The following is a 26,829-nucleotide window of genomic DNA, read 5'->3' on the forward strand; positions in this document are numbered from 1 at the left end:
AGGATGAATCCGTGAGCCTAGGAGGGTACAGAGGCAGAAGAGAGCAAAGAAGAGTAAGAGCAGAGAAGGAGGAAAAAGAGTAAGGATCAGAGAAGCGCAGCAGAAGCCAGTGGAGTTCAGGAGAAGGTTGGGTATTGCTAAGGTATGTTTGAAAGACCTGGGAGTTCTTACTCCAGCAGTACCCGTGTGTCTCTCTTTTAGAACAGAGGTTTTTAGGTTTTGCTTGCTTGTTTATGAATGCTTGATGTTATGTTTTTGAGATGCCTGTTTGTTTGTGGAACATTCGGGGACGAATGTTCTTAAAGGGGGGAAGAATGTAATACCCGGCTAGATTTCGGCATCAGAATCCCTACTTTTCGGCGGAATCTCCGTTGGAATCGGGAGTTCTGAAGATGCCAGAGGCTTCTAGAGGGGTAAAATGTGTTTTCTAAAATGTTTTTACTGATTTCATGGTTTTAAATGGAAAAGAATTGAGTTTAAAAGAAAAGACCAAGGAGGCGTTTGCCAGGTTCGGCCGCCGAACATGGGAAGTTTTCGGGAGCGCTTTTGGCCTCCGAAAGTCTTGTTTGAACGAGCCAAGGTTCGGCCGTAGAACCTCAAGTTCGGTCGCCGAACATGCATGAGTTTAGGGGGCACGTTACGCTGCCGAAGGTCTTCGACCAGGCCACCTATAAAGAGCCCTCAGATCGGAAATGGGCGAGTTTTCTCCCCATTCTCGAGCTCAGGTGAGTTTTGGCCCTCCTTTGGTCGTTTTCATGTTTTCTCTACCCATCCCTCAAGTTTTTCATGAGTTCCACCATTGTTTTGAAGATTTGAGGCTTAAAAAGGAGTTTTAGGAGCTTGGAGGCTTTTGGAGCTTGGATCCTCCACACCTCTGAGTTAGGGATCACACCACCCTCGATCTTCAAGAGGTAAGTGTAGATCCTTGCTTCCCTAGTATTTTTATGAAGTTTTATGAAGGTTTTGATGGTTGAGTATGGGTAGATATGCATGTTTAGGTTTATGTGGGTTTTATGCCCAATGTATGTTATGTGATGCTCATGAATGTTTATATGATGCCTTGTTGAAGTTTAAGCTAGTTTATGCATGTGGGAGAGTGTATGCATGATTGGGAAAGAGTAAGTGAGGTTATGGGTTGTTTTGATGGTTTTGGCCTATGTGGGTCATAAGCTATCTATGTATGCGTTTGATGTTGTTTTTGGAGTTTAATCAAGTTGTTAAGCTCCTTTGTGCACGGTTAAGGGTTTATGCATGTTTTAGGAGGTTGAGTACTTGTTTCAGGGTGTTTGGAAAAGGTTTGGGGGCTGTTGTGCATGAGAAGCTGAGTTCTGCCCTTCTGGGAAGAACTCAGGTTCGGCCGCCGAAGGGCTTTCGGCCGTCGAACCTGCCCGTGGATGCTTGGTTTGGCCGCCTAACCTTGCCCCCGAAAGTTGAGTTTGGCTTGAAAGCAGACTTTCGGCCGCCGAAGGTAATGTTCGGCCGCCGAAAGTGCCTGACTTTCGTCTCTGGAGTGGGACTTTCGGCCGCCGAAGGTGCCACCGAAAGTGCCCGAGTTTCGTCTCTGGAGGAAGGGTTCGGCCGCCGAAGGTGCCGTCGAAAGTGCCCTGTCCAGCCTTTTCAAGGGTGTTTTCTATGCATGTTTAAGTGATGTTTTAGGGGTTTTTGGGTAGTTGTTTATGAGTTGTTTAGAGTGTGTTTGGCACCTCATTCGAGTCCACCTGTGTAGGATCGGACCCGAGGGACCGAGGAGGCCATCAGTGTTAGCTGTTGCCGAGTCAGTCCAGCGTCTGCCAGAGGTGAGTAGAACTAAACTTAATCTTTTAATTTATGAAATCAAATGCTTTTAGCATGCTTCATGCATCATGATGAATAGTAGGATTGATTGCATTAGTGTACACGAATATGAGGCATTGCATTTAACCTTGTACTTGGCACTGTTCCTTGTACATTGTATGATGTGACAGATCGGACATAGTTTTGGATACATTAGCCCTCACAGTAAAGACCTGAGGAGCCCCATCGAGGGCCAGGCACAGTAAAGTCTTGAGGAGCCTCTGAGAGGGGCCGGGCACAGAGTACTTCGGTACTACTTGATTGTACAGTAAAGACCTGAGGAGCCCCTTTGCGAGCCGGGCACAGATTCGAGGGAGTTTTGATCCGTCCGTCTGAGATGATGTGATTTACTTGTGATGTGATGCATTCCATGAGATCATGTTTTATCACATGCTTTATATGTTCTACTCACTGGGCTTTTTAGCTCACCCCTCTCCCCTAACACCAGTGTTGCAGGTATGAGGTCGATCGGGAAGTCTCAGGAGTAAAGGTTTTGCTTATGTAATAGTATTAGATTAGTGTTTTAGTGTGGACATGTATTGTAATTGAGATCATGTATTGTAAGAAAATGTAATGCTAGTAAGTAGAGTTATGTTTATGGATTAGAACTGTGCTTGGCCCTAAGACTTGGTTAGTCCCTGTTTAATACATGATGTATGTTATGACAGGTGTTTATTGAACTTGTGGCATGTGTTGGTTACCACGCTAGATTATATGATGAGGACCCTAGTGGAGGTCTTATGTTTGTGGTTTGATGCATGCACCGGTTAGGTTTGGTTCTTTGGATGTGACCCCAGCTTGATGTATGTTGTGTTGACCCAGCTAGAGTTTTGATGAGGGCTCTAGTAGGGGGTTTTCTTTATGTTTCCAGTTATGTTGCATACAGGTCAAGCTCGGTTTATACATCATATGTTAAAGTTTTGATCATGCATGGGATTTGACCAGGTGATAGGATGTATGTTTGGCTTGCTACGGGTCCCGGCGGCCTTAAGCCGATCTGGATCCTAGCGCCGGTGATGGTTCGGACCGTTACAAAGGGGTATCGATTTCCGGGCTATTATAGGCATGACATTAATTGAAGCTCCAAGCTCACACATGGCCTTCTTTATCCCCACATTGCCTATCTTGCATGAAACTGCAAACATCCCTCTATCCTTGCATTTGACTGGAAGTTTCCTTTGGATGACAGCTGAAACACACTCCCCCACACTTACCTTTTCACGTTCAGTAAGTTTTCTTCGGTTGGTGCATAGCTCTTTGAGAAACTTGGCATACCTTGGAATTTGCTTTACAGCATCAAGTAGGGGTATGTTGATTTCTACCTTGCAAAGTGTCTCCAATATCTTTTTTTCCTCTTTCTCCTTTTAGGACCTTGCAAATCTCTTTGGGAAAGGAGGAGGTACCTTGAATTTCTCCATAGGTTGTTGTTTCTGCCCTTGACTGGATTCTGCCTGATCTGTTGATTTGGGCAGATTGCCTGGTGATTTGGGCAAATCACTGCTGGGCAGCTCAGTCTGCCTAGCGATCGGGTCAGTGATTTGGGCAAATCGACTGCCCTGATCACTTTCTGGCAGAATTTCTTCCATGGCCTGTTTTTGTGATTTTTCAGCCTTGCTGTCTTGTAGCTCTTTTCCACTCCTCAATGTGATGGCACTAGCATTTTGCCTTGGATTTATCTCAGTTTGGGAAGGTAGCTTCCCTTGAGATTCATATTTGCTCATTGAAGTGGCCATTTGGCTCACTTGTTTCTCAAGATTTTGCACAATACTTGCTAAATTCTTCACAATCTCTTCAAGAGATGCATTGGAGTTCTGAGGTGCAGCTTGAGCTTGATTCCTTTGCTGGTAGCTTGGATATTGATTTCCCCTTGCATAACTAAAATTTGGATGGTCCCTCCAACCTGGATTATAAGTATTTGCATAGGGATCATACCTTCTTTGCCCATTGAAACCTCCAACAGCATTGACTTGCTGGTCCTCCTCTTGAAGGGATGGACATAGATCAGTTGGGTGGTTGTTGGCACATATTCCACATGTCTTGGGCTGCTGAATCTGCTGGACTTGTTGGGTTTGACCCACAACAAGGCTACGGACAGCATTGGTGAGTTCAGAAATTTGGGATGCTAAAATGGATGTACTCACCTCATTTACCTTTCTTGGTGGCTGCTCTTGATCTCCAAATTGCTGAGAAGCTGCAGCCATGGTGGAAATTAAGTCCCTCATCTCTCGAGGTAATTTTCTCTCAATTGATCCTCCACAGGCTGCATCAATAAATTTTCTTTCTGAGGGAAGCAGACCTCCATAGAAGTACTCAATGAGAGATTGGTCAGAAATATCATGTTGAGGGCAGCTTGTGCACAACTTTTTGAACCTCTCCCAGTACTCATACAAGCCTTCAGAGTGCTTTTGCCTTATGCCACTTATCTCTCGACGGATGCCTATGGCTTTTGAGGTTGGGAAAAATTTTCTCAAGAATGCTCTCACCATATCAGCCCATGATATGATGGATCCGGGTGGCAAGTAGAATAGCCATTCCTTGGCATAGTCGTCAAGGGAAAAAGGGAAGGCTCTAAGTTTGATATCCTCTTCTGGAATACCTTGGGGTCTCATGGTTGAGCACACAACGTGGAATGCCTTCAAATGCTTGTGAGGATCTTCATTTTCTAGGCCTCTGAATTTGGGAAGGAGATGGATCAGACCTGTCTTTAACTCAAATGGTGCTGTCAATGGGGGATATTCAATGCATAAGGGTGCTTGGTCTCCTGCTGGTTCAGCTAGCTCTCCGAGAGTTCTCTCCCGTGGCTGTGGTGCTTGGATGGGCACGTTTCTAGCTTGATTTTCAGCTTCTACATGTGCAGCAGGTGGTGCTGCCATTGCTGGATTTTCTGCCATAACCAGAAATTCAGTTTCTGGTGCAAATTCAGCAGTAGCAGGTGCAGTGATGGAAGTCTCTGTTGGTGCAGAAATTTCTTCAATAGGGGCAGTAGTTGGTCTGTAAGATGGAGTTGCTGATGAAGATGGTTTTGAGGCTAGGTTCCTCAAATTTGCTTGCTTCCTTAAGCTCTTGGCAGTTTTCTCAATTTTCGGATCGTAAAGAAGAGTGTCTTTACGGCCAGACCTGGTCATAAAGGGAAAATACATTAGTTTAAATCAATTCCCCGGCAACGGCGCCAATTTTTGATAGGCGGTTGTCGAAGCCGTCAAAAATAAACCTATTATCAATCAACAAATAAATTTGTAGATAGTGGCAATAGGGTCGAACCACAGGGAATTGACACCAATAATTTTCCTAATAATGACTAGGTCAAGTAAATAGCAAGTAATTAAAAGAGGGGGTTTTGAATTGATGGATTAACACTAAATAGCAAAAGAAAGCAATAATTTAAAGATGAGTAAATCAATAAGAGAAAAGCTTCTAGTTGAAGTATGGATCTATTTCAGATTGTTTAGAATTGATCATTGATTCTTTAACACTCCTATTTATTCCAATAAATTAGTTTAGAATGTGGAAGACGCTTCTCACAATCCAAATTCCTCCTTAGTTCTAGTTTGATTAGGAAACGTTCCCTAATCAAACACTAGTTAACAAGTTGCCAAGGAACGTTATTGGGGCCTTTGGCATCGAACAACTGTTAACTGCATTAAGACTTAGAGAAACCTAATTCTATCCTTGCCAACCGCGTGGTCAAGTTTAGATTATGCAATTTGATTAAATGTGTATTTGAACAACCTAAGCAATTACGGACCTAAATCATTCAAACAATATTACTTAAGCAATTTAAAAACAATGAGCCCTTATTGATTCTAAAAGCAAGTAATAATTATGTAAAGCTCAAATTGCATAAATATTGAAAATAAATAGAAGTTTAACAATGGAGATTTAAATCTCCCAATTCATCACAAAAATCTGAAATTCACCAACTTCAACTAGAAAAGAATGGATTTAGCCACTCATGGTGGACTAAATATACAAAAGATGAAAAGAAAGAAAAAGGAAAGAAGCTGCAGGGTTTCTGGCGAAGGGAGAAGATGTTGAGTAGCTAATCTGAAGATGCCCCTTGCTGGTTTGGAGGTTGCTCTTTTATAGCTGAAGAATTCCATCCTTCTAGGGTTTTGAAATCCCTTTTTAATTTGGCTTGTGATTCCTCTTTTGATGTTGAATTTAATTGCAACTGGAATTCCTTAGGTGAGAAACTCTTTCGTGACTCTTGGAATTGTGTTGGTAGTGATTGAGTTGGATTTGGACTTCTGAAAAATCGAAATTTGGTTCCCTTTTGTTTTTCCGCCTCTGCTGTCAATTTCTGTTGTCAATGTGATTTGGGCAGTTTCTGCGAGTGATTTGGGCGGATCACTTGCCCAATCTGCCCCAATCGCTTTCTAGGATTCAGTCCAGTTTCTGTCTCTGTCTCTGCGAGTGATTTGGCCAGTTTCCGCGAGTGATTTGGGCAAATCACTTGCCCATATCACTTCTGCCTGTTGCCTCCAAGTTTCTGCTTCAGCCTGATCTGGGCAGTGATTTGGGCAAATCACTGACCCAATCACTTTTCTGTCATTTTCTGCACTTTTTCTCCATTTTTCCAATTTCTTCCTTTTCTGTAAAAACAAGATAAAAACCATAAATTAAGCTAAAAAATGTGTAAATAAGCAATAAAAAAGATAATAAAAATGTGGCTAATTTATGCTTGATCAACTGTATATGGTGCATTCTGTCCTCAATTCTGTTAAGGCGAGCCTCTATTGTCTGGTTTGGGGCTTCTTCTTCTGGGGCCTGATTTGCTTCCTACTGGGGTGCCACTGGAGGTGGTTCCTCCGTTGGTTTATTTGCTGCCACTTCTGCTGGGGCAGGATGCTGTCTGATTAGCTGTCTTCATCCTGAACACACGCTCATGGCCAATGCAAAACATATAAAGAGAAAAATAAGAGAGAAAGGGACTCCTTGGGGTGGTGATTTGGTCAAATCAGGTGTGGTGGTGGTCTGCAGGTATGAAGTGTTGAACCAGCAACTGCAGCATTCTTTCCATGTGTAGGGTTCAGGCCTCCATTCTGTCAAGGCGAGATTCTGTAGATTGATCAGCTGCTGAAGGTTCTGCTGATTTGGACAGTGATTTGGGCAAATCACTTGGCCAAATCACCTCTGTTGTAGTTAGGTTTTGCTGATTTGCCCATCGATTTGGGCAAATTGTCTCCACTGGGTTGCCTCCCAATAGCGCCCTAGTTTAAAGTCGCGGGCTGGACTTTTCTGACTTGATCAAGGCTCAAGTAATAGGGGGAGGGAAAATGATTCCAACAAAATTAAGTAAGAAGTGCAGCACACCTTTCATTTTGGTTATAACCCATCCTATTTCTTTCATGTACTCATGAAATAACATGATTAATTTCTCCTCTTTCAAGTGAGGTGTGCCTCTAGCCCCTATGTTTGAAATTTTGAGGTGATTGGGCAGCACTTTGAACTCCAATTCATATTTCTCCATAAAAAGTGGCTGCAATCTGGTACTGAACTTGGGCAAATCGAATTCTGCTTGCACTGATGATTTGGGCAAATCAAAATCTGTCTGCATTGTTGATTTGATTTCTGTCTGTTCAAGTGATTTGGGCAAATCAGATTCTATCTGTACAAGTGATTTGGGCAAATCACCTCTGGACCAGTCTGTGCAGCATGTTGTCTCTTCCGTTTCTTTCAAATTTTTCCTGTTTTCCTCATCTTCCTGGCTGGTGTCCCTTGGTATTTGTTTGACAACATCAAGCAAAGGTATGTTGATCTCCACTTTGCGGAAGGTTGCAAGTATTTCTTTCTCTTCTTTTTCTTTTTGTGATCTTGCAAATCTCTTGGGAAAGGGAGGAGGTACCTTAAATTTTTCTTCTAGTTGCTGATCTGCCTTGGTCTGTTTGGAGTTGAATTCTGCCTGGGTCATTGATTTGGGCAGATCAAATTTTGCCTACTCTGGTGATTTGGACAGATCACTACTGCTGGGCAGCTCAGTCTGCCTAGCGATTGGGTCAGTGATTTGGGCAGATCGACTGCCCTGATCACTTTCTGGCAGATTTTCTTCCATGGCCTGTTTTTGCAATTTTTCAGTCTTGCTGTCTTGCAGCTCTTTTCCACTCCTCAATGTGATGGCACTAGCATTATGCCTTGGATTTATCTCAGTTTGGGAGGGTAGCTTTCCTTGTGACTCAAGCTTACTCAAGGATGAAGCCATTTGTCCCATTTGTTGCTCAAGATTTTGCACGGTGCTTGCTAAGGACTTCACAATCTCTTCAAAGGGTGCATTGGACTTTTGAGGTGCAGCTTGAATTGGATTTCTTTGCTGGTAGTTTGGATATTGATTGGCCCTTGCATAACTTCTTTGCCCATTAAATCCTCCTACTTGCTGGTCCTCTTCTTGAAGGGAGGGACATAGGTCAGTAGGGTGGCTCAAGTTTGCACATATTCCACATGGTTTGGGCTGTTAAATCTGCTGGATTTGTTGGGCTTGACCCACAACAAGACTGCGGACAGCATTGGTGAGATCAGAAATTTGGGATGCTAAAGTGGATGTACTCACCTCATTCACCCTTCTTGGTGGCTGTTCTTGGTCTCCAAATTGCTGTGAGGTTGCTGCCATGGTGGAAATTAAATCCCTTATAGCTTGAGGTGACTTGTCTTCAATTGATCCTCCACATGCTGCGTCTATGAACTTTCTTTTCGAAGGTAGCAAACCTCCATAGAAGTATTCAATGAGTGACTTATCAGAGATGTCATGTTGAGGGCAGCTTGTGCACAATCGATTGAATCTTTCCCAATATTCATATAGCTCTTCATAATCCTTTTGCTTGATGCAACTAATCTCTCTTACGATGCCAATAGCTTTTGAGGTTGGGAAGTATTTTCTCAAGAAGACTCTCACCATCCCATCCCATGAAGTGATGGATCCAGGTGGTAAATAGAACAACCATTCTTTGGCAAAATCATTAAGAGAATAGGGAAAAGCTCTTAATTTAACATGCTCTTTGGAAATACCTTGAGGCTGTATTGTTGAGCACACAATGTGAAATTCTTTGAGGTGCTTGTGTGGATCCTCATTTTTAAGACCTCTGAATTTTGGAAGATGAATTAATCCGATTTTGAGCTCAAAAGGGGCTGCCAAAGGTGGGTAAGTGATGTATCATAGTGCTTGATCATCCAAGGGTGTTGCTAGTTCACGAAGAGTTCTTTCTTGTGCCATTGGAGCTCTTGCTTCAACATTTTTAGCTTCAAATTCAGCAAGGACAGCAGCTGGTTCAAGAGTAGTAGCTGCTGCATCTTCTGCCTCTTCAGGTGCTGTTGTGGCTGTCTTTATAGCAGCTCGTTCAGCTACTATTTTAAGGGCTGGTTCTGGGATTTTGTTGGCAAAAATTTTTGGTTTTTGGGCTGGTTTTGGTGCAATTTTAGGGGTTGATTTTGAGTGCAGCAGCTTGTGCAGCAACATATTCAAAAAGTGCAGCATGTACAGCAGTTTCAACAATTGGTTCAGCAACTTTATTCAGCAGGTGCAGCAGCAGGTTCCTCAGTAACTTGTGCAGCAGATTGAATGGTGGACACCAGATTTGTTGCCGATGCTGATGCAGATGGTTTTGAGGCTTGGTTCCTCAAGTTTGCTTGCTTTCTCAAGCTCTTGGCAATACGTTCAATTTCTGGATCGTAAAGAAGAGCTTCTTTACGATCAGCCCTGGTCATAAAAGGAAAATACGTTAGTTAGATCAAATCCCCAGCAACGGCGCCAATTTTTGATAAGCGATTTTCGAAGCCGTAAAAAATAAACCTATTAAACAATCAATAATAAACTTGCAGATAGTGGCAATAGGGTCGAACCACAGGGATTTGATACCAAAGATTTTCCTGATAATGACTAGGTAAATAAATAGCAAGTAAATAAAAGAGGGGGGTTTTGTTTTGATGATTTAAATCTTAAAAAGCAAGAGAAAGCAATAATTTAAATGAATGAGAATTTCAATGGGAGAAGGATTCTAGTTGAAGTATGGATCTGTTTTAGTTTGTTCAGAATTGATCATTGATTATTTAGTACTCCCATTTTAATTCAATAAACTAGTTTTGGTTGTGGAAGACGCTTCTCACAACCAAATTCCTCCTTAGCTCTAGTTTGATTAGGAAACGTTCATCAATCAAACACTAGTCAACAAGTTGCCAAGGAACATCCTTAGAGCTTTTAGCATCGAACAACTGTTGACTGCATTAAGACTTAGAGAAACCTAATTCTAACATTGCCAACCGCGTGGTCAAGTTTAGATTATGCAACTGATTAAACTTGAGTTTAAATAACCTAAGCAATTACGGACTTAAATCATTCAAACAATATATTACTCAAACAATTGAAAGCAATAGGCCTAAATTGATTCCAAAAGCAAAGCAATAATTATAGAAAGATCAAGTTGCATAAATATTGAAAGCAAATAAGAGTTTAATAATGGAGTTTTAAATCTCCCAATTCATCACAAATATGAATTTCCCCAATTTCAACTAGAAAAGATGGAATTTAGCCACTCATGGTGGACTAAATCACAAAAGAAAGAAGAAAAGAAAGAAGGAGAATTTCTGCCAAGAATCTGCAGTGATCCCGAAGCTGGAGAGAGGATCCCTTTGCTGGTTTGGGCTGCCTCCTTTTATAGGTGAGGAATTCCAATCCAATTTAGAATCCAATTAGGTTTTGGAATCCTAAATTGGATTGGTCCTTGTCTTTGATCTCTTCTTTAATTGTGAATAAATCTTCTTCTTGAGGAGGTCTATCTTGAGAGTGACTCTTTGAGATGCTCTAGGATTGATCTTGAAGTGTTTGAGAGGGGTTAGGACTTCTTTATTTTAAATCTTGAATTTCTGCACTTTCCCGCTTCTGCTGTATTTTCTACTGTCAACATGATTGGGGCGGGTGATTTGGGCAGATCACTTGCCCCAATCGCTTTTCCATGAGTCAGTCCAATTTTCAGTTTCCTGTCTCTGCAAGTGATTTGGGCGGGTGATTTGGGTAGATCGCTTGCCCAAATCACTTCTGACTGTTGCCTCCAGGTTTCTGCTTCAGTTTGATCTGGGCAGTGATTTGGCCAAATCACTTTGACCCAATCACTTTTCCAGCTTTTTCTGCACTTTTTCTCCAACTTTCTATTTTCTTCCTTTTCTGTAAAAACAAGACAAAAACCATAAATTAAGCTGAAAAATGTGTAATTAAACAATAATAAAGCTAATAAAAATGTGGCTAAATTATGTTTGATCAGGTATATCCTTCACAAAATATTTGTCAGGGAAAAATTCAATTGAAGTGTTATTTTGTGAGGTAAAAGCAGAAACTGACATTAAATTGTTAGTGATAACAGGTGAATAAAGAATATCATTCAAAAGAAAATTATGACCATTAATAGAAGTAATTGAAGAACCACGAGATAAGACAGGAAGTGTTTTACCATCGGCAATTGTGAGAGCGGTGGCATCATTGACAGGAATTGGATGAGCTATAGTTTCCTGATTAGTTGCTAGATGATAATTTGCACCGGAGTCCACAGTTCAAGCCTGAAGAGGTTCAGTTTGAGTTTGGCTACATTGGCTTGAGGATTAGTGCGAGGTGAGGGACATTGTCTTGAAATATGTCTTGTTCCATTGCAATTAAAACATGTTAAAGTAGAAGTGCCACGACCAGAAGCATAACTGGACTGCCTAGAACCGCGTCCTTGATATGATGACTATCCACCACGCCCACGGTAACCACGGCCACGCTCTCTACTGCCTCGCCTAGAATTTGCATAGTGAGCAGTAGCAGGAACGGCATAATTAACAATGAGAGAATCAAACTTCAATTGGAATTCTTCACTAAGTAGTAATGCATACAACTCATCAAAAGTAATCTGAGTATTTTGTGCTTCTATAGTACGCGTAAAAGGATGATAATCCTAACCCAATCCTTCCAAAACATCGCACACAAGATTTTTCTCTGTAACAGATCCTTTTAACGCACAAAGCTGATCATAATACGATTTCGCTTTGCGCATGTAATTATCAATCGAATCATTACCTCGCTGTAGATGCTTGAGTTGTTTATGCAGCTGCTGAATCCGCGTTTTAGCACCGGTGGAATAGATTACAATGAGCTTGTCTCAGGCATCCTTGGCAATGTCACAACAAGTGATCTGATGAAGAATAGATTCAGAAACAGAACAATTGATCCAGCTACGAACGATCTGATCATGACAGAACCAATCCATAAATGCGGGATTTGGTTTGCCAGTGGATAAAAATCGATCCGGTGTAGTAACAGTACCATCGACATGAGAAGCCAATCTGTATCCATGAAGAAGAGGCATGATTTGTACATGCCATAGTAAATAATTAGCCGAAGTGAGTTTAATGGTGAGAAATTGAGTGACGTTTGGAATCTGAAGATTGAGAATAGATGATGTGGATCCAATAGTGGTTGAAACAAGAGATTGCTCAGTGTTAACCATTGGAGATTGCTCAGTGTTAGCCATTGCTGTTACGAACAGAGGGAAGAACAAGATGAGAAAAACGTAAAAGAAAAGAGAAGAATTTGTTGTAAAGCCTTTATGGCTCTGATACCATATAGAAGGTTTATGGTATTGAGAATTCTATATGTTATTTGTATTTCTGTACATAATACATTTATATAGTATATACCAGGTCTATCAACGGTTAGCTAGTAGTTGAGTTGGATGCAGATTGTATGATAACAAATATTATCTCAACCAACTCTAAACCTTATCATAACTCTAAACCTTATCACAACTCTAATCTTATCATAACTCTAAACCTTATCACAACTCTAAGCATTATCAATATAGAAGGTTTACGGTATTGAGAATTTTATATATTGTTTGTATTTCTGTATAGAATACATTTATATAGTATATGCCAGATCTATCAATAGTTAGCTAGTAGTTGAGTTGGTTACATATTATATGATAATAAATATTATCTCAAAAAACTCTAAACTTTATCATAACTCTTAACCTTATTACAACTCTAATCTTATCATAACTCTAAACCTTATCACAACTTTAAGTCTTATCGGTGGATGATTGGGACTCTGCTTGGACAGGATCGCTTGTTTGGCCATGGGGTCACAGTTCTTTTGTTCTGATGCAATATTTCTTCCATTATTAACTCTTCTGTCGGTAGTGTGTAGTTGTTATGTGCTTTATGATCACACTGCCCGATGGAAATAATATTAGTGTGGTCACGATTTTTCTGGAAGATTATCCTCTCATTATAACCGTTTTATTTGATATCTGTGAAAGATAGAGCCCATCAATATAAAAAATAAAAGAAGAGATTAGGCTAGTGAATGAATCAATGAAAGCGTCGAACCAACGGTTAGTAAATAATATATGGGACATTTGTATAGGGGATAAGAGCTCACAGCTCAGCTCCTCCCTTTCATTAAGCTCAGCTCCTCCCTTTCATTATCATGTTAATACTTAGGAAGTGAACATCTAACTTATTTTTCTTCACTCTTGGTACAGAGTTCTTGGTTCATTTTCTAGACAAAACAATTGCAAGGTACCACTCTAAATAATGCTTAATGTGATTAGAAATTTGCATACAGGCTCATCTTTTTTTATCTGGAGTCATTTGCATGAACATCTAAATGATGTCATATTATGAATGTTTAGTAGGCATTCTAGAGTTTAGCTGAAGAAGCTTTATCTTTTTGAAGCAGTTCATAGCAGAAGATATTTATAAATTTTTTATGACTATTGGCTTCTTGGTAAAAAGAAAACTGTGTTTGATATTACTGAAGTAGTTCATTGCAATTTACTTAAAATGTTGTGCAAGTTACTTTAAAGAAGAAATTGAGCAGATGATGGATTTATTTTTGAATTTTCAGAAACTCAATATTCTAAAATTCAAGTGCATGCATGTGAGAACAGCTACAAGCTGAGACTGCATAAGCATGTAGATCTAGCAATCCAAGATAATTAACTAAGTTGAGACTGCGATCCATTTACTCTTTTACAAGGATGAATCCTAGAATACAGAAACTGGTTTCTTAAGGGATGTAATTGACATTTCAGCTCATTCAAAGGAAGAGAAATAGGGAATGAGAAGTCGATTGTTATTATTGATCTGCAACAAATTACATATAGGAACATCGATGCCCGTGGCTTAATCACCGGCTTTCAACTTTTGCAGGTAAACTCTTCTATTTGTTATTTTTATAACTTTAAAATATTCTCTCTAGCAATAGATACAACATAGAGAAACAAAGGTTTCATGACGAAAAGGGCTAGTAAAACTTCATATATGTCATAGTGGAAAAATTATACAGCACCAGACTTATATACCAATTTCTGGCGAGTCTTTTGTGAGAACTAAACTCGTGGGAGCCAAACCTCGTTTATTACATCTTCAGTCAAGGTTGTATATATCTTATATCATTGTGAATTCTATTGACGCAGGCCTACTACCCTGAACGATTAGCAAAGCTCTTCATTTTAAGTATGCCATGGTTCTTTGTCAGTGTATGGAGGATGCTTTCTCGTTTCCTTGAGAAAGCGACACAGGAAAAGGTATTTATATTGATTAGAAATCTAATTCTACTGTCTGAGTCTGTTGAATATCTGATGTAAGCTACCTTATGATTGTGTCATTTTTGCAAATGCATTTGGGTCACTTTAGATTCCCTTTGGCTAAGAACTTAGCTTTAAAAATGAAATGTGATGTTAAATCTACGGTGCTAGATTAACTGGGTTTAAAGTTTGCTTTGCTTTGTGGTGATGAATGCAGATTGTTATAGTCAGCAATGAAGAAGAAAGAAAAAAATTTATCAAGGAAATTGGTGAAGAATCCTTGCCTGAAGAGTATGGTGGTCAAGCAAAGCTTGTAGCTCTCCAAGATTTTATACTGCCTGAATTGGAGGATTGAACCCAAAAATAGTTTAACAAGGTGGCTGCTAGTGCTGATAAAATTATAGAAGTCATACATATGGAAGATAGTTGCTGTCTGTATAAGACTTGTTGTATGAGTCACAATTTAAACACATGCTAATCAACGTTGACTAGTTATGTTCTCTACTGCCGTTTAAGTTCCCTTGTCATTGACATGAATGGAAATGTTCTTAATCATTTTATTTAGAATAAAAAATTTTAGAAGAATTCAAATCAATTGATTTTTTATAATTTTTTTATATAAAATAAAAAAAATTAATTTTACGATTTTGTTTGGAATGCAAGAAAAGAATTGAATTCTAAAGAATTGTTTTCATGAATAAATAATTTTGTAATAACAAATTGCAAATGGGATTATTGAAAAGTAACAACATAAATTACTGGGGCATAGAGAAATATGAATCCTTGTATAAGTTGAAGATTTGAAAAAGGCTTAGTTTGCGATGCAAGGCATACTCCAAAGTAATATTCCATCAATCATCAATCACACTTTTTGGTCAGTTATAAAGCTGATCCAACATCTACTTTAGCAACAAGCTCACCAATTCCCCTCTTCTTGGAAGTATCTCTCTCTTACTTTGTCCTCCCTAGTGTAAATTTCAGTACCCTCTCCATTAATCTTTAGCCAAGTCAATAAGAAGTAATAGTGCTAGAGACTTGCTCTTGAAGTCGAGAGTTAAATAATATAATACAGCAATAAAAGTCTCTCTTTCACAAGGAAAAGAGTAATTATACAATATAATAATTTTACTTAGTATAATAAGATAATAAAAAATTTATAGCTCCTAACAAAACTCATGAATAAACCCTTAAAACATAATAGACAACTATCTGTAAAAAACATTTTATCCGAAGTCTTTATCCTGTCAGCTTGTGGAACGGTTGTATTCTATCATTTTCTTTGAAGGCTTGTCACTTGTGAGGTGAGAGGCGGAGATTAACGAGGAATCCAAGTACGTATGCATGGCAAAATTTAGAAACGGTGAAGCTCAGAGTAAGCTTTCAACGCGTTAAATCCCATTGGTTCTGGGCACAAAAAGTTGAGATCCCATTCTGCCTTTGTTTGTTCGAAAGCAATAGCGTGTGTTTGGGGTTGTGATTTTATTTATTATATAATTATTTTTAAAAAATTTATTAATTTATTTCTATATCAAAATCAGTCGAGTAAAATATTTTTATAAAATTAAATTATTTAATAATTTATTAAAATAATTGTTAGTCACTTTGTTTAGTCTTATTCAATAAAATTAAATAGTATATATATTTAAATTTATATATATTAAATAATATGTATAGTGAAAATTATATGGAATAAATAATATAACAATAAGTATTTATAGTAGATTTTTTATAAAAAGAAAGAATTTAATTTTATAAAATATAAAGGTAATTTAATTATATAATTTTTAAATAGAGAAAAATTAATAATTTGTTTAAAAATTTAATAATAATTTTTTTTATTTATTTAAAATAAAAAAAAATACTTAAATATAGGTAAATAATCTTAAAAAGTTCAGGGTGCATGGCCCCTGCCATTCTCCTTGTTTTCAAGAGAATTGACTACAATTGACGAGCAACAGTCTTCTCTAATCTCTTCTCGGAAGTATCTCTAGTGCTAGAGACTTATTCTTGAAGTCGAGCAACAGTCTTCTCTAATCTCTTCTTTTGCTCTTCTGTATGTGGCTTTATATTGATGGCAATCGTAGAGCTTTTTCTCTGTGTAATTGACTGGTTGCTCATAAGCTCTGCAACTATCTGGTAGGAAGACTCCTCTCCTTCCCAACGCTACACATTTCTGTTAATTCCTCTATTGCTCTCTCTGTCACTCCATGGTTTCATCTATGGCTATTTCTTCTGTTTTACTTAGATTTTTCTTGTGGATATTGGGCGTTATTTAGTTTCTGGATGCTTTCATTAAATGTGCATTAACTTGGTATGTGAATCACTGCAGTTTAAATTGATTGAACACAAAATGGCCAAGACAATCAGTCTCTATGGATTTCCTTCTGTCGAGAATCCAGAAGACATAAAAGAATTTCTGGAGGAATATACAGGAGAAGGAACCGTGCACGCTGTGGAGGTTGCGCTGCCCAAAAGTTCAGGTTCAAGAACACATGCTAAAGTTCAGTTCACTGACGTAGAAGCTGCTGAAACCATCAAATCATTAGCTGAGGATTACCTGTGGTATGAGAATTCTTATCTGAAAGCTCGGGACGCCCCCCATGACATTGTTCCAATGCCAAGGAACTTTGTGCAATGCATAGATAACATTACGTTGAACTTTGGATGCCAGATTTCCAAGGAAATATTCTCTCTTCTGTGGAAACAGGAAAATGTTTCAGCTAAATTTGGGTTTGGACTCAGAAAATTCTTCTTCTTTTTCTCTTTTCTTTCCACTGATTACAAGCTTGAGCTTTCCTATGAGAATATCTGGCAGATCGATGTACATCGTCCTCATGGTGGAGCCAAGAAATTTCTTATCATTCAGGTTTGTCAATTTAACTTTTCAGACCTCATACGTCATAGTAATCTATCCAAAATTCAATGGTGTCTCTATCCTTTGACAGTTATATGGTGTTCCCAAGATTTATAAGAAAGACACATCTGCTCTGAGCTATTTTAAGGAAGCTGCTGATGACAAGTGGGTCCGAGAAGTTGATTTTACTCCATCCTGCTGCGTTGGCCAATCGTCTGCCTTGTGCTTGGAGCTTCCACTCAGGGGTAGACTTCCAAATTTTCAGCAAAATTTTGCATACTACAAAGAAAACGAAAGCCAATTCCATTTGGTGACAGGTTCAGCTTTCTCTTGCAACTCAGATCTTGTCCCCATTGTGAGTTCACCAAACGGCCTCCACTTACCATACGAAATATTGTTTAAGGTTAATTCTTTAGTTCAGCATGGCTGTCTTCCTGGGCCTGCACTCGATGCCGATTTCTTTCGGTTGGTTGATCCACACCGAGTAGAAATTGCATACATAGAACATGCACTTGAGAAACTGCGCCATTTGAATGAGTGCTGCTATGATCCTGTAAGGTGGCTCAGTGAGCAGTACATGAAATATATTACTTCTGGCAGGCTTCCAGGGCCACCTGTTGCTACCTTAGACGATGGGTTGGTGTATGTATACAGGGTTCAGATAACTCCTGCTAAAGTATATTTCTGTGGTCCAGAAGTGAACCTCTCCAATCGAGTTTTGCGCAATTATCCTGATGATATCAAGAATTTTATTCGCGTTTCATTCGTTGATGAGAATCTAGACAGACTTTATTCAACAAATTTATCTAGTAGAACATCTTCTGTAAATGACGAAAGGCGAACTGGAATTTATGATAGGATACTGTCAGTACTGAGAAATGGTGTAGTCATTGGAGATAAGAAGTTCGAGTTTCTCGGCTTTTCATCGAGTCAACTGCGAGAAAATTCTGTTTGGATGTTTGCTTCTAGGCCTGGGCTTACCGCAGAAGACATCAGAAAGTGGATGGGAGAATTTCGTGAAATAAAGAATGTGGCTAAGTATGCTGCTAGGCTTGGCCAATCTTTCAGTTCATCAAGGGAAACTTTCAATGTTTATAGACATGAAACTGAAATAATTCCTGATATAGAAGTTAATAATAATGGAGTTAACTATGTATTCTCTGATGGAATCGGAAAAATTTCTTCAGAATTGGCTCATAGCATAGCCCAAAAACTTGGCTTCAGGAACTATACTCCATCAGCTTTTCAGATTAGATATGGTGGCTATAAAGGTGTTGTAGCTGTTGATCCAACTTCACCAATGAAATTGTCACTGAGGAAGAGTATGTCCAAGTTCAAATCAAACAACACCAGCCTAGATGTTCTAGGATGGAGCAAGTATCAAGCTTGTTTCCTTAATCGAGAAGTGATCACTCTTTTGTCTACTCTTGGAGTCAGGGACCGTTATTTTGAAAGGAAGCAAAAAGAGGCTGTAGCTCAACTTGATGCTATTTTGAAAGATCCATTACAGGCAGAGGAGGTACTTAAAATGATGGCCCCTGGAGAGAACACCAACATTCTCAAGGAAATGTTCTCTTGTGGTTACAAGGCAAGCACAGAGCCATTTCTTTCAATGATGCTGCAAACATTCCGTGCTGCAAAATTATTTGATTTGAGGACCAAAACAAGGATATTTATTCCGAAAGGCAGAGTAATGATGGGATGTCTAGATGAAACTGGGACACTGGAATATGGTCAAGTATTTGTGCAGTATTCTTGTGCCAGCAATAGGCAGTTCATCAGCTGCAATGAAACAGATGAACTGCATCAGATCTTTCAGGGGAAGGTCGTGGTCGCAAAAAATCCGTGCCTACATCCTGGAGATGTTCGTGTCCTGAAGGCTGTGGATGTACCTGCTTTACATCACATGGTGGACTGTATTGTTTTTCCACAGAAAGGAAAGAGGTAAAGTTCCTCAGATATCCTGTTTATACTATATATAATCTGTCATGAGGTTTCTACTGTTTATCCAAAATTAATTGCTGAAATCTAGTTCACATCTTTAATTAGACCTCATACGAATGAATGCTCGGGAAGTGATCTTGATGGAGATGTCTACTTTGTCTGTTGGGACCCTGACCTTATTCCTCCTTTTCGTTACCCACCTATGGATTATACAGCAGCCAAAAGTATGATTCTGGATCATGATGTTACAATTCAGGTAATTAATTTTTCAATAGACCTGCCTGGTAGAATTTTAAGATCTATATATCTCTTCTGTATCTTTTCTCTCCTAGTGTTTTCAACATATTTATATATGCAGGAAGTCCAGGACTACTTTGCAGACTACATACTTAATGACAACTTAGGAATCATTTGCCATGCCCACATTGCCTTTGCAGATAAGGAGCCTTCCAAGGCTATGAGTAAAGAATGCATTGAGCTTGCCAAGCTCTCCTCAATTGCAGTTGATTTCCCCAAGACTGGTGTGCCAGCCAAAATTCCACCACATCTTCGTGTAAAAAAATATCCAGACTTCATGGAAAAGCCTGACAAACTGAAATATGAGTCGCAACGTATAATTGGAAAGCTTTTTCGAGCTGTAAAGGACATTGCACCTAGTACTAGCCCTATAAGATCCTTCACTATGCAAGTGGCAGTTCAGTGTTATGATCCTGACATGGAAGTAGAAGGATATATGAATTATATAAATGATGCATTCTACTACAAAAGTCAGTATGATAACAAGTTGGGGAATATGATGGATTATTATGGGATAAAAACCGAGGCTGAAATAATCAGTGGATGGATTGTGAGTACTTGGAAATCTTTCGACAAGAAAAGGGATTTCGACACGATAATGTTTTCTGTAAGGTCATTGAGGAATCAAGCAAGAGCCTGGTTCAATGAGACAGAAACTGATGATTTATATGCAAAAGCATCAGCTTGGTACTATGTGACATACCATCCAAGTTTTTGGGGTAGGTATAATGAAGGGTTGGATAGAGATCATTTCCTGAGTTTTCCATGGTGTGTCCATGACAAGCTTATTGAGATCAAGAGAGGCAGAGCAGGTGATGGTAGTAATAGTGTTTCTCCAGATTTGTCTTCATTGGCACACCAGTTCAGCAACTCAGTCTCATTGAATTGGTACTCAGAGATTGAAGATTAGATGGATTCTTAGATCCTTTTTATCCATCAGCTCTAAGTTGAGAAACATAGAACTAATCACCTAAGTATGTGATGATTGTAATTGTTGTAAGATAAAAACTTGTTGTTAGTGTGGAAGTATGTGATGATTGTAATAGTTGTAAGATAAAAACTTGTTGTTAGTGTGGAAGTATGTGATGATTGTAATTGTTGTAAGATAAAAACTTGTTGTTAGTGTGGAAGTGTTTGGTTTTGGATTAATGATTGCCTGCAAACAATGTGCACATATTTGTAGATCTATGAACGACCCAACTTTATTCATTACCCAGTTTGTGAAATTCACAATTCTGCATATTTACAGGGGAGATATTTCAATGGTAGCATTTGCGTTTCAGAATAACAGTCAATTGAGATCCTTCTGCGTTGCTTGATAACAAAGATGGTATCACATCATCCATTCTCTCGAGAAATCTTTCAAACAATTCATTAATAATCTCAGCACCAAAGTGTCTTTTGATGACTCCTTCCAGCCCAGCTCGGAAGTGCATCGCGATTGAATATCCAGTAACTGTGTTGTCGGGGTCAGTTCTACAATCTGCAAGCTCCATTCTTTCAATGCTAAAACACCCATTTCGTTCTACAAGCTGCCTCATCTCCCTGGGCGTCACAGAGTACATTGGAATGTTGAAAGAGTCCACAAGAGCTTCAGATACTAATCCCTGGAGCAGAAAGAGCATCAGATCTAATTGCATTGAACTGTTGCATATAAGTTCTAGCAAGACCAGTGGCAGAGCAGAGTTCAGAGTTCATATCAGGCTTACCTCTTTCGCCAAATCCACGAGGCACGACCCTAAATGATTGAACAAAACCCCCGTTGGCACGTCGGAAAATGGGATCCCATCTGGACTCGATGGCAGGATTAGCACCATCATACTTCCCTCCACAAGCTCCTTCTCTCTGGCGTCCAAGAACATCCCCAAGTCCTTCGCAAATTGGGCTGCAAAAGCTTCGACTACAACTTCTGGGGCATTGGTGTAATGAATCCTCCCTTGGTTCCATGCTGGAGAGTCCTTGTCTAGCACCTCCGGGGGCACCTCAGAAAGCCATTGTAATGAGTAAGAGGAATGTACAAAATGCAGAGAGGAGTCGGGAAACAACCGACCGTGAAATGACCCCGGTACGCCGGCTGAAAAATATCTTTTTTCAGGATGGAGAGACTTGAAAAGGGTATTGAAATCATTGAAGGGAAGATCATTAAAGAAGACTTGAAATTGAGGAATTTGATCAGGAGCGAAGCCTTCTGATATAAACTTCTTTTCTACAGCATCAAGAATATTTTGTACAGAGTAGAAGGTGTTAGGTCCAACTGAACATCCCATATCCGCAATACAAAATGCTTTAGAAGCAGATAAAAATGGCTGTATTTCAAGCTTCTCCATGATTGTCTCGTCAATCACTTCCTTTATATATTCTGCATATGATCTCTGCAAAACGATTCAGCTGAGGCCCTTAGTTTTCCAGGTTACCAAACATCATTTTAGATAACTAATTAACATAGAAAATAACAAGTGAAGGTATAAAAAATCGTATACCTGACGACAATGGATGGTGGGCAAGACACCCATCTTCAGGGATTTCAACATGAACTACAATTCTACCAGTTAAGAGAAGCAAAAATTTATAGGCCGAGTGGATGTAGCCGTCCTTCTGACAAAGATTCGTTCACGTCCAAAAGATGGATTTAGACATTTCTTGATTCGACAACTCCGATAATGAGATTTATATTTTTCATTTTTGTATTATCTGCTAAGCTTGCGTGCAGCTTCATCTCTTACAGTTTTTAATATTTATTCTTTCACATTATTTTTACATTCTGAAAATTAAGAATGTTAAATCAGACGGTTCTCTAGATTACATCTGGTCTTCTATCTTTTTGTTTGTGTTTTTTGCCGCTTGATCCAATATGCCACTTTGGAACTAATTGGCTATTTCGTGCGGTAATGACGTTCATTGCCCAGCTTGATTCCGTATGAAATCAGACGGATCAATCAATGGCCTTGTCTGGATTTGAGCTGTTGGAACCTGCGAATTTATTGGAACCTTTAGTCTTACCAAATTGCTTAAAACCATAGTTATACTGTTTGTATTTTATCTGCCATTTAAAATCTTTTAAAATAATTAAATAAATAAATAAATCACGTAAATTATACTTCCACCCTTTTATAATTTTTCCTCACTTTATTTTTTTATAAAAATTAAGAAATAATACATATTGTAGTTAAATAGTAATTTTTTAATTAATTTTTCAACAATATCCATACTTAATATAAATGGAGAATATTAAATTTTATTGAAATAATAAAATCATTACTAATAATATACTGTTTAAATTGAATATTAACATATAATTTAAATTCTCATTTAAAAAAATAAATAATTAATGAAAAATTATATTAAAAATAAAATAAAGTAAAATTATAATAATCGATTTATATATTAATAATAATGATAAACTAAAAAACGTTAACAATATTTTAGAATAATTAAAAAAATGATAAAAATTATGAAACTAAAAAAATAATAAAATATTTTTTAATATAAATAAATTACTATTTAATTATTCAAACTCCAATATGTTTTTTCAATTAATTTACCATATAATAGAGAAAAAATAGGATAATAATTAAGATATATTTTAAGAGTGTAACAAAAACAAAAATAGGATCTATAGTGAATAGAATAGCCATCAGTTTTAATTTATAAAAAACTTTGAAATGAATTCAAATTAATAACTCAAGAAAAAAATTGAGAGTTCAGTTGAAAGTCATTTTGTATTTTTAACTTAAATTTCAATCCAAAAATGAAATTAATAAAATTAATATTTTCACTCAAAACGATAAGCAATTTCTAATAAATAAATCATGGTATAGCTAAAAATTTTTTGTGTATAAAGATATAATAAATAATCCCCTCATAATAATAATATTATTATTATTATTATTATTATTATTATTATTATTATTATTATTATTATTATTATTATTGATGATTTGATATTAAAAAAAAATCGAGTTTCTGTCTGTAATCTAAAAAGAAATTAAATTTCTGCGTGTATGAGAAAATTTAGTCTGAGTGGATCGTGTTTTCTCTTTTATTTCTTTTTTCTTTGTATTCTAGTGATACATAACCGGTACCCTATTACAGTGTAACCTGTCCATTATATAGAATCGTACTGATAAAGTCGCGGCATAATTAGACTTATTCTCTTACTTTCCGTCAAGTCAGATGAGCAAGATTCCTCTTTGATGAGTCCGAACCTTTGGTCAGCCCGACCTGCTTCAACCGCGGATTGAATGGTGTGCTGATGGATTAACTTATGTAATGGACTCTAATGGGTCTTGGATCTTGAATCTTACTTTTTTTTCGATGCTCAACTCCAACCGCGGCTTGAATGTTTTACTGATAGATTAATTTATGCAGGGGTTCTAATGGATAGTGGGTTTTGATAAATTTTGAATCTGCCTCTGTTTTTGAGGCCTCAACCTCACCCTAAATTTCAATGGTCCAGCTATTATTATTATTATTATTATTATTATTATTATTATTATTATTATTATTATTATTATTATTATTATGTTGGCTAAATGATCCCATAGTTTAAAACTTAATTTTGAACAAACACCTCCCAAAACTGGGGCAAAACTGGAATTCCTTCAGACCCAAATCCACCCAACCCGGCTGAAAAAAAAAAAAAAGGAAAAAGCTTGTTAGACTATTGATTCAAAAGAAGAATGAGGTATGAATTCACATCTACTGCAAAATAAACATAATTTTAACATAAAGTACAAGCAAATTTATTTTTGACAAATGAAAATGACCAAGAAGATAGAATTTTCATTAATTATTATAAATTCCATAGTTGAGTCATCTTCTATATATATTTTTGCAAATAGAAACGCACAAATATTTAAGGATCTGTGCATGGAAGACAAAGCCCAAGTTGACATACATACAAACACACTTATTCATTTGGCAAAGGAAGTAAAAGACCCAAAGTGATTGAAGTAGCTGCCCTTAGATTGCTGGGCAATTTCCCTTCAGACATTATTTCTTGAAGGGATCAAAACGTGTGGTTGGATAACACATAAGAGGCAGTGCCATAGCTCCACTATACCCAGTGGTCAATTTAATATCAAACTTATCTCCATCTTTTAACTTCCAATCAAAGCATTGTATTAGAGACGCAATCGTCACATTTACCACAATCAAGCCATGTGATATTCCAATGCAAGCTCTTCTTCCGCTACCAAATGGAAGGAAATGAAAATCCTGGCCATGAAAATCCATCTCTCGATGATCCACTATGAATCTCTCTGGCATGAACTTGTCAGGTTCATTGTAGACGTCAGGATCCTGCATGATGGCGTAAGCATTGACGAGGATCTTAGTGCCTGCTTTGATTTCATAGTTATTGAGCTTGGTATCTGTGTTGCATTCTCTGCGGAGCAAGGGTCCTGGAGGATATTTTCTCAGTGTTTCTTTGACAATGGCTTCCAAGTATGGAAGATTTTGGATGTCTGATTCTTTAACTAGCCTGTTTGATCCCACCACTGAGTCTATCTCCTCTCTTAGCTTCTTCAATATGTTGGGATTGTTTATTAGCTCTGCAATGGCCCATTGTATAGTTGCTGCAGTAGTGTCCACGCCGGCCAAGAATATTTCCTGCCAATCAAGATTACAATAAGCTCAAATTAAAATTTGTATAATAATATACATGCATCTCCTTTTTGTACTAATCCAATTCTTTGCTTTAATTATTTTACAAACAAAGAGAACTTTTTTACTATTATTGAACGTAATGTCACACATTTTTTTATCATAAGATTTGGGGCTAAAATAGAAACATCGGTGGATTAAAGAAAATTTAAAAGATATATATTAACCAATTTAAAAATTATTAAATAATTTAAATTAATTATTTTAACTCTAATAAAAAATAAATTTAAAATTTATTTTAAACAATTTAGATAAATTTTTTTAAAAAAAAAATTAAAGAGTAAAATACGAGATCTCTGTATTTACTCATTTCCTCATATTCACTATATTTAGACATATTTAGAAGAAAAATAATTTTTCACGTGGGTAATTATAAGAACTTATATACAGAGAAAGCAAAGATTGTATATAAATGCCTGGAAGAAGAAAATCAAAGGACTCACAAGGAAGAAAGTTTTGATCTGATTTCTGGTTATTTTCAGTTCGGCAGTTGTGTCTTTGTAGGTCTCCAACAATATGCTTATCAAATCATTCTCTTCTTGTCCTGAATCATCGACTCTGCTTTCTTCATACTCCTTAAACAGCTGCTCCATTAGCCTGTCGAACTCCCAAGTCACTGATATAAGCTTCTTCCCATTTCCAGAGAGATCAAATTTCTTCAAAGGGCCAAAGATTTGCGTGAAGCTCAGCTTCGCTGTATATTCCATGATGGCTCTAATCGATTTCCTTATCTCCACTGGTAAATAAGGGTTTTCAGCACATCTCTTGCCCAGTGCCATCTTGCAAATAATATTATTTGCCAAGTTTGATATTTCCATACCTAAATCACAAACATCTCCTTCTCCAGATCTCTCCACCAGTGATTTTAACAGCTTCAGAGTTTCTTGTTCTCGAATATGCATGAACAGGTCAAGCTGTGGGCCTGCAAATAGCTGTGTTCTGCATAGCTTCTTCATAAACCTCCAGTATGTGCCGTATTGAGAGTTGATGAAGCTATTTCCATCATATATGTTGAATTTTGAGAGACCAAAACCAAGAACATACTTAGAAGCGAAATCAACATCATGGGTTTTCAAAATTTCCTTGGCTGTTTTTGAGTCTGATACTACAACAACAGGTTTTCCAGCCATTATGATCTGCATGATTGGGCCATAGCGGCTAGCTAAGATTTGAAGGGATTTTGGTAAATTGGAACTCAGCAAGTGAAGGTGGCCTATAATGGGTAGAGATGGAGGACCTGGAGGGCTGCGAGTCCTGGTGAAAAACTTTGCAAGTATTTTGATTAAGGTTGGCACTAGAAGGGCAACAATGATCCAAGTGAAGAGAAGAACACTACTAGTTGCCATGACTTAAAAGTCTTTGGCAATAAAATCTTGAAATTTATATATAGAATGCTTCAGGCAATAATATGATATCAATTTTTCTTTTTTTGGCTGATCGTATCACAACAACCATATGTAAATCAATAACAGAAAGACAATAATGATAATAATTTTAAATAAAAAAATATTTGTAATTACATAGGAAATTTGTCACATTTCTTGTTTTAAAAAAAATAAAATAATTTTCTTTCATTTTTATTTTATTTAATTATGTTGAGATGCTGGGGCTCCTGTGTAGCCCATAAAGGACCACATGGCTTAGGCGTGTCAATTGCTGGACCACTGCTCAAGACAACTTACTCGTAAA

At 37.8% G+C, this 26,829-nt stretch overlaps 4 protein-coding genes across 4 annotated transcripts; 2 read left to right on the forward strand and 2 right to left on the reverse strand.

Moving 5' to 3' along the window:
• The first annotated feature begins 11,879 nt into the window (after positions 1-11,879).
• On the forward strand, positions 11,880-14,976 carry LOC110604924 (phosphatidylinositol transfer protein CSR1-like). Its single transcript, XM_021743209.2, has 5 exons — positions 11,880-12,081; positions 13,335-13,371; positions 13,887-14,004; positions 14,271-14,381; positions 14,599-14,976. Exons 1-5 carry the CDS (start codon positions 11,880-11,882, stop codon positions 14,734-14,736), a joined length of 606 nt encoding a protein of 201 aa, XP_021598901.2. The 3' UTR covers positions 14,737-14,976.
• A 1,344-nt stretch (positions 14,977-16,320) lies between these two features.
• On the forward strand, positions 16,321-20,625 carry LOC110604758 (RNA-dependent RNA polymerase 1). The gene is made up of 5 exons (XM_021743049.2): positions 16,321-16,517; positions 16,711-17,247; positions 17,327-19,179; positions 19,285-19,435; positions 19,538-20,625. Exons 2-5 carry the CDS (start codon positions 16,732-16,734, stop codon positions 20,384-20,386), a joined length of 3,369 nt encoding a protein of 1,122 aa, XP_021598741.2. The 5' UTR covers positions 16,321-16,517; positions 16,711-16,731; the 3' UTR covers positions 20,387-20,625.
• A 31-nt stretch (positions 20,626-20,656) lies between these two features.
• LOC110604759 (loganic acid O-methyltransferase) lies at positions 20,657-22,106 on the reverse strand. The gene is made up of 3 exons (XM_021743050.2): positions 21,957-22,106; positions 21,186-21,848; positions 20,657-21,083 (listed from the first exon to the last, which is right to left on the reverse strand). The coding sequence occupies exons 1-3, from the start codon at positions 22,005-22,007 to the stop codon at positions 20,736-20,738; spliced, it is 1,062 nt and encodes a 353-aa protein (XP_021598742.1). The 5' UTR covers positions 22,008-22,106; the 3' UTR covers positions 20,657-20,735.
• A 2,266-nt stretch (positions 22,107-24,372) lies between these two features.
• Positions 24,373-26,547, reverse strand: LOC110605344 (3,9-dihydroxypterocarpan 6A-monooxygenase). The gene is made up of 2 exons (XM_021743846.2): positions 25,584-26,547; positions 24,373-25,086 (listed from the first exon to the last, which is right to left on the reverse strand). The coding sequence occupies exons 1-2, from the start codon at positions 26,484-26,486 to the stop codon at positions 24,469-24,471; spliced, it is 1,521 nt and encodes a 506-aa protein (XP_021599538.1). The 5' UTR covers positions 26,487-26,547; the 3' UTR covers positions 24,373-24,468.
• Positions 26,548-26,829: the final 282 nt, after the last annotated feature.

This window comes from Manihot esculenta, chromosome 17 (genome assembly GCF_001659605.2).
Source record: "Manihot esculenta cultivar AM560-2 chromosome 17, M.esculenta_v8, whole genome shotgun sequence".
Taxonomy (NCBI): domain Eukaryota; kingdom Viridiplantae; phylum Streptophyta; class Magnoliopsida; order Malpighiales; family Euphorbiaceae; genus Manihot; species Manihot esculenta.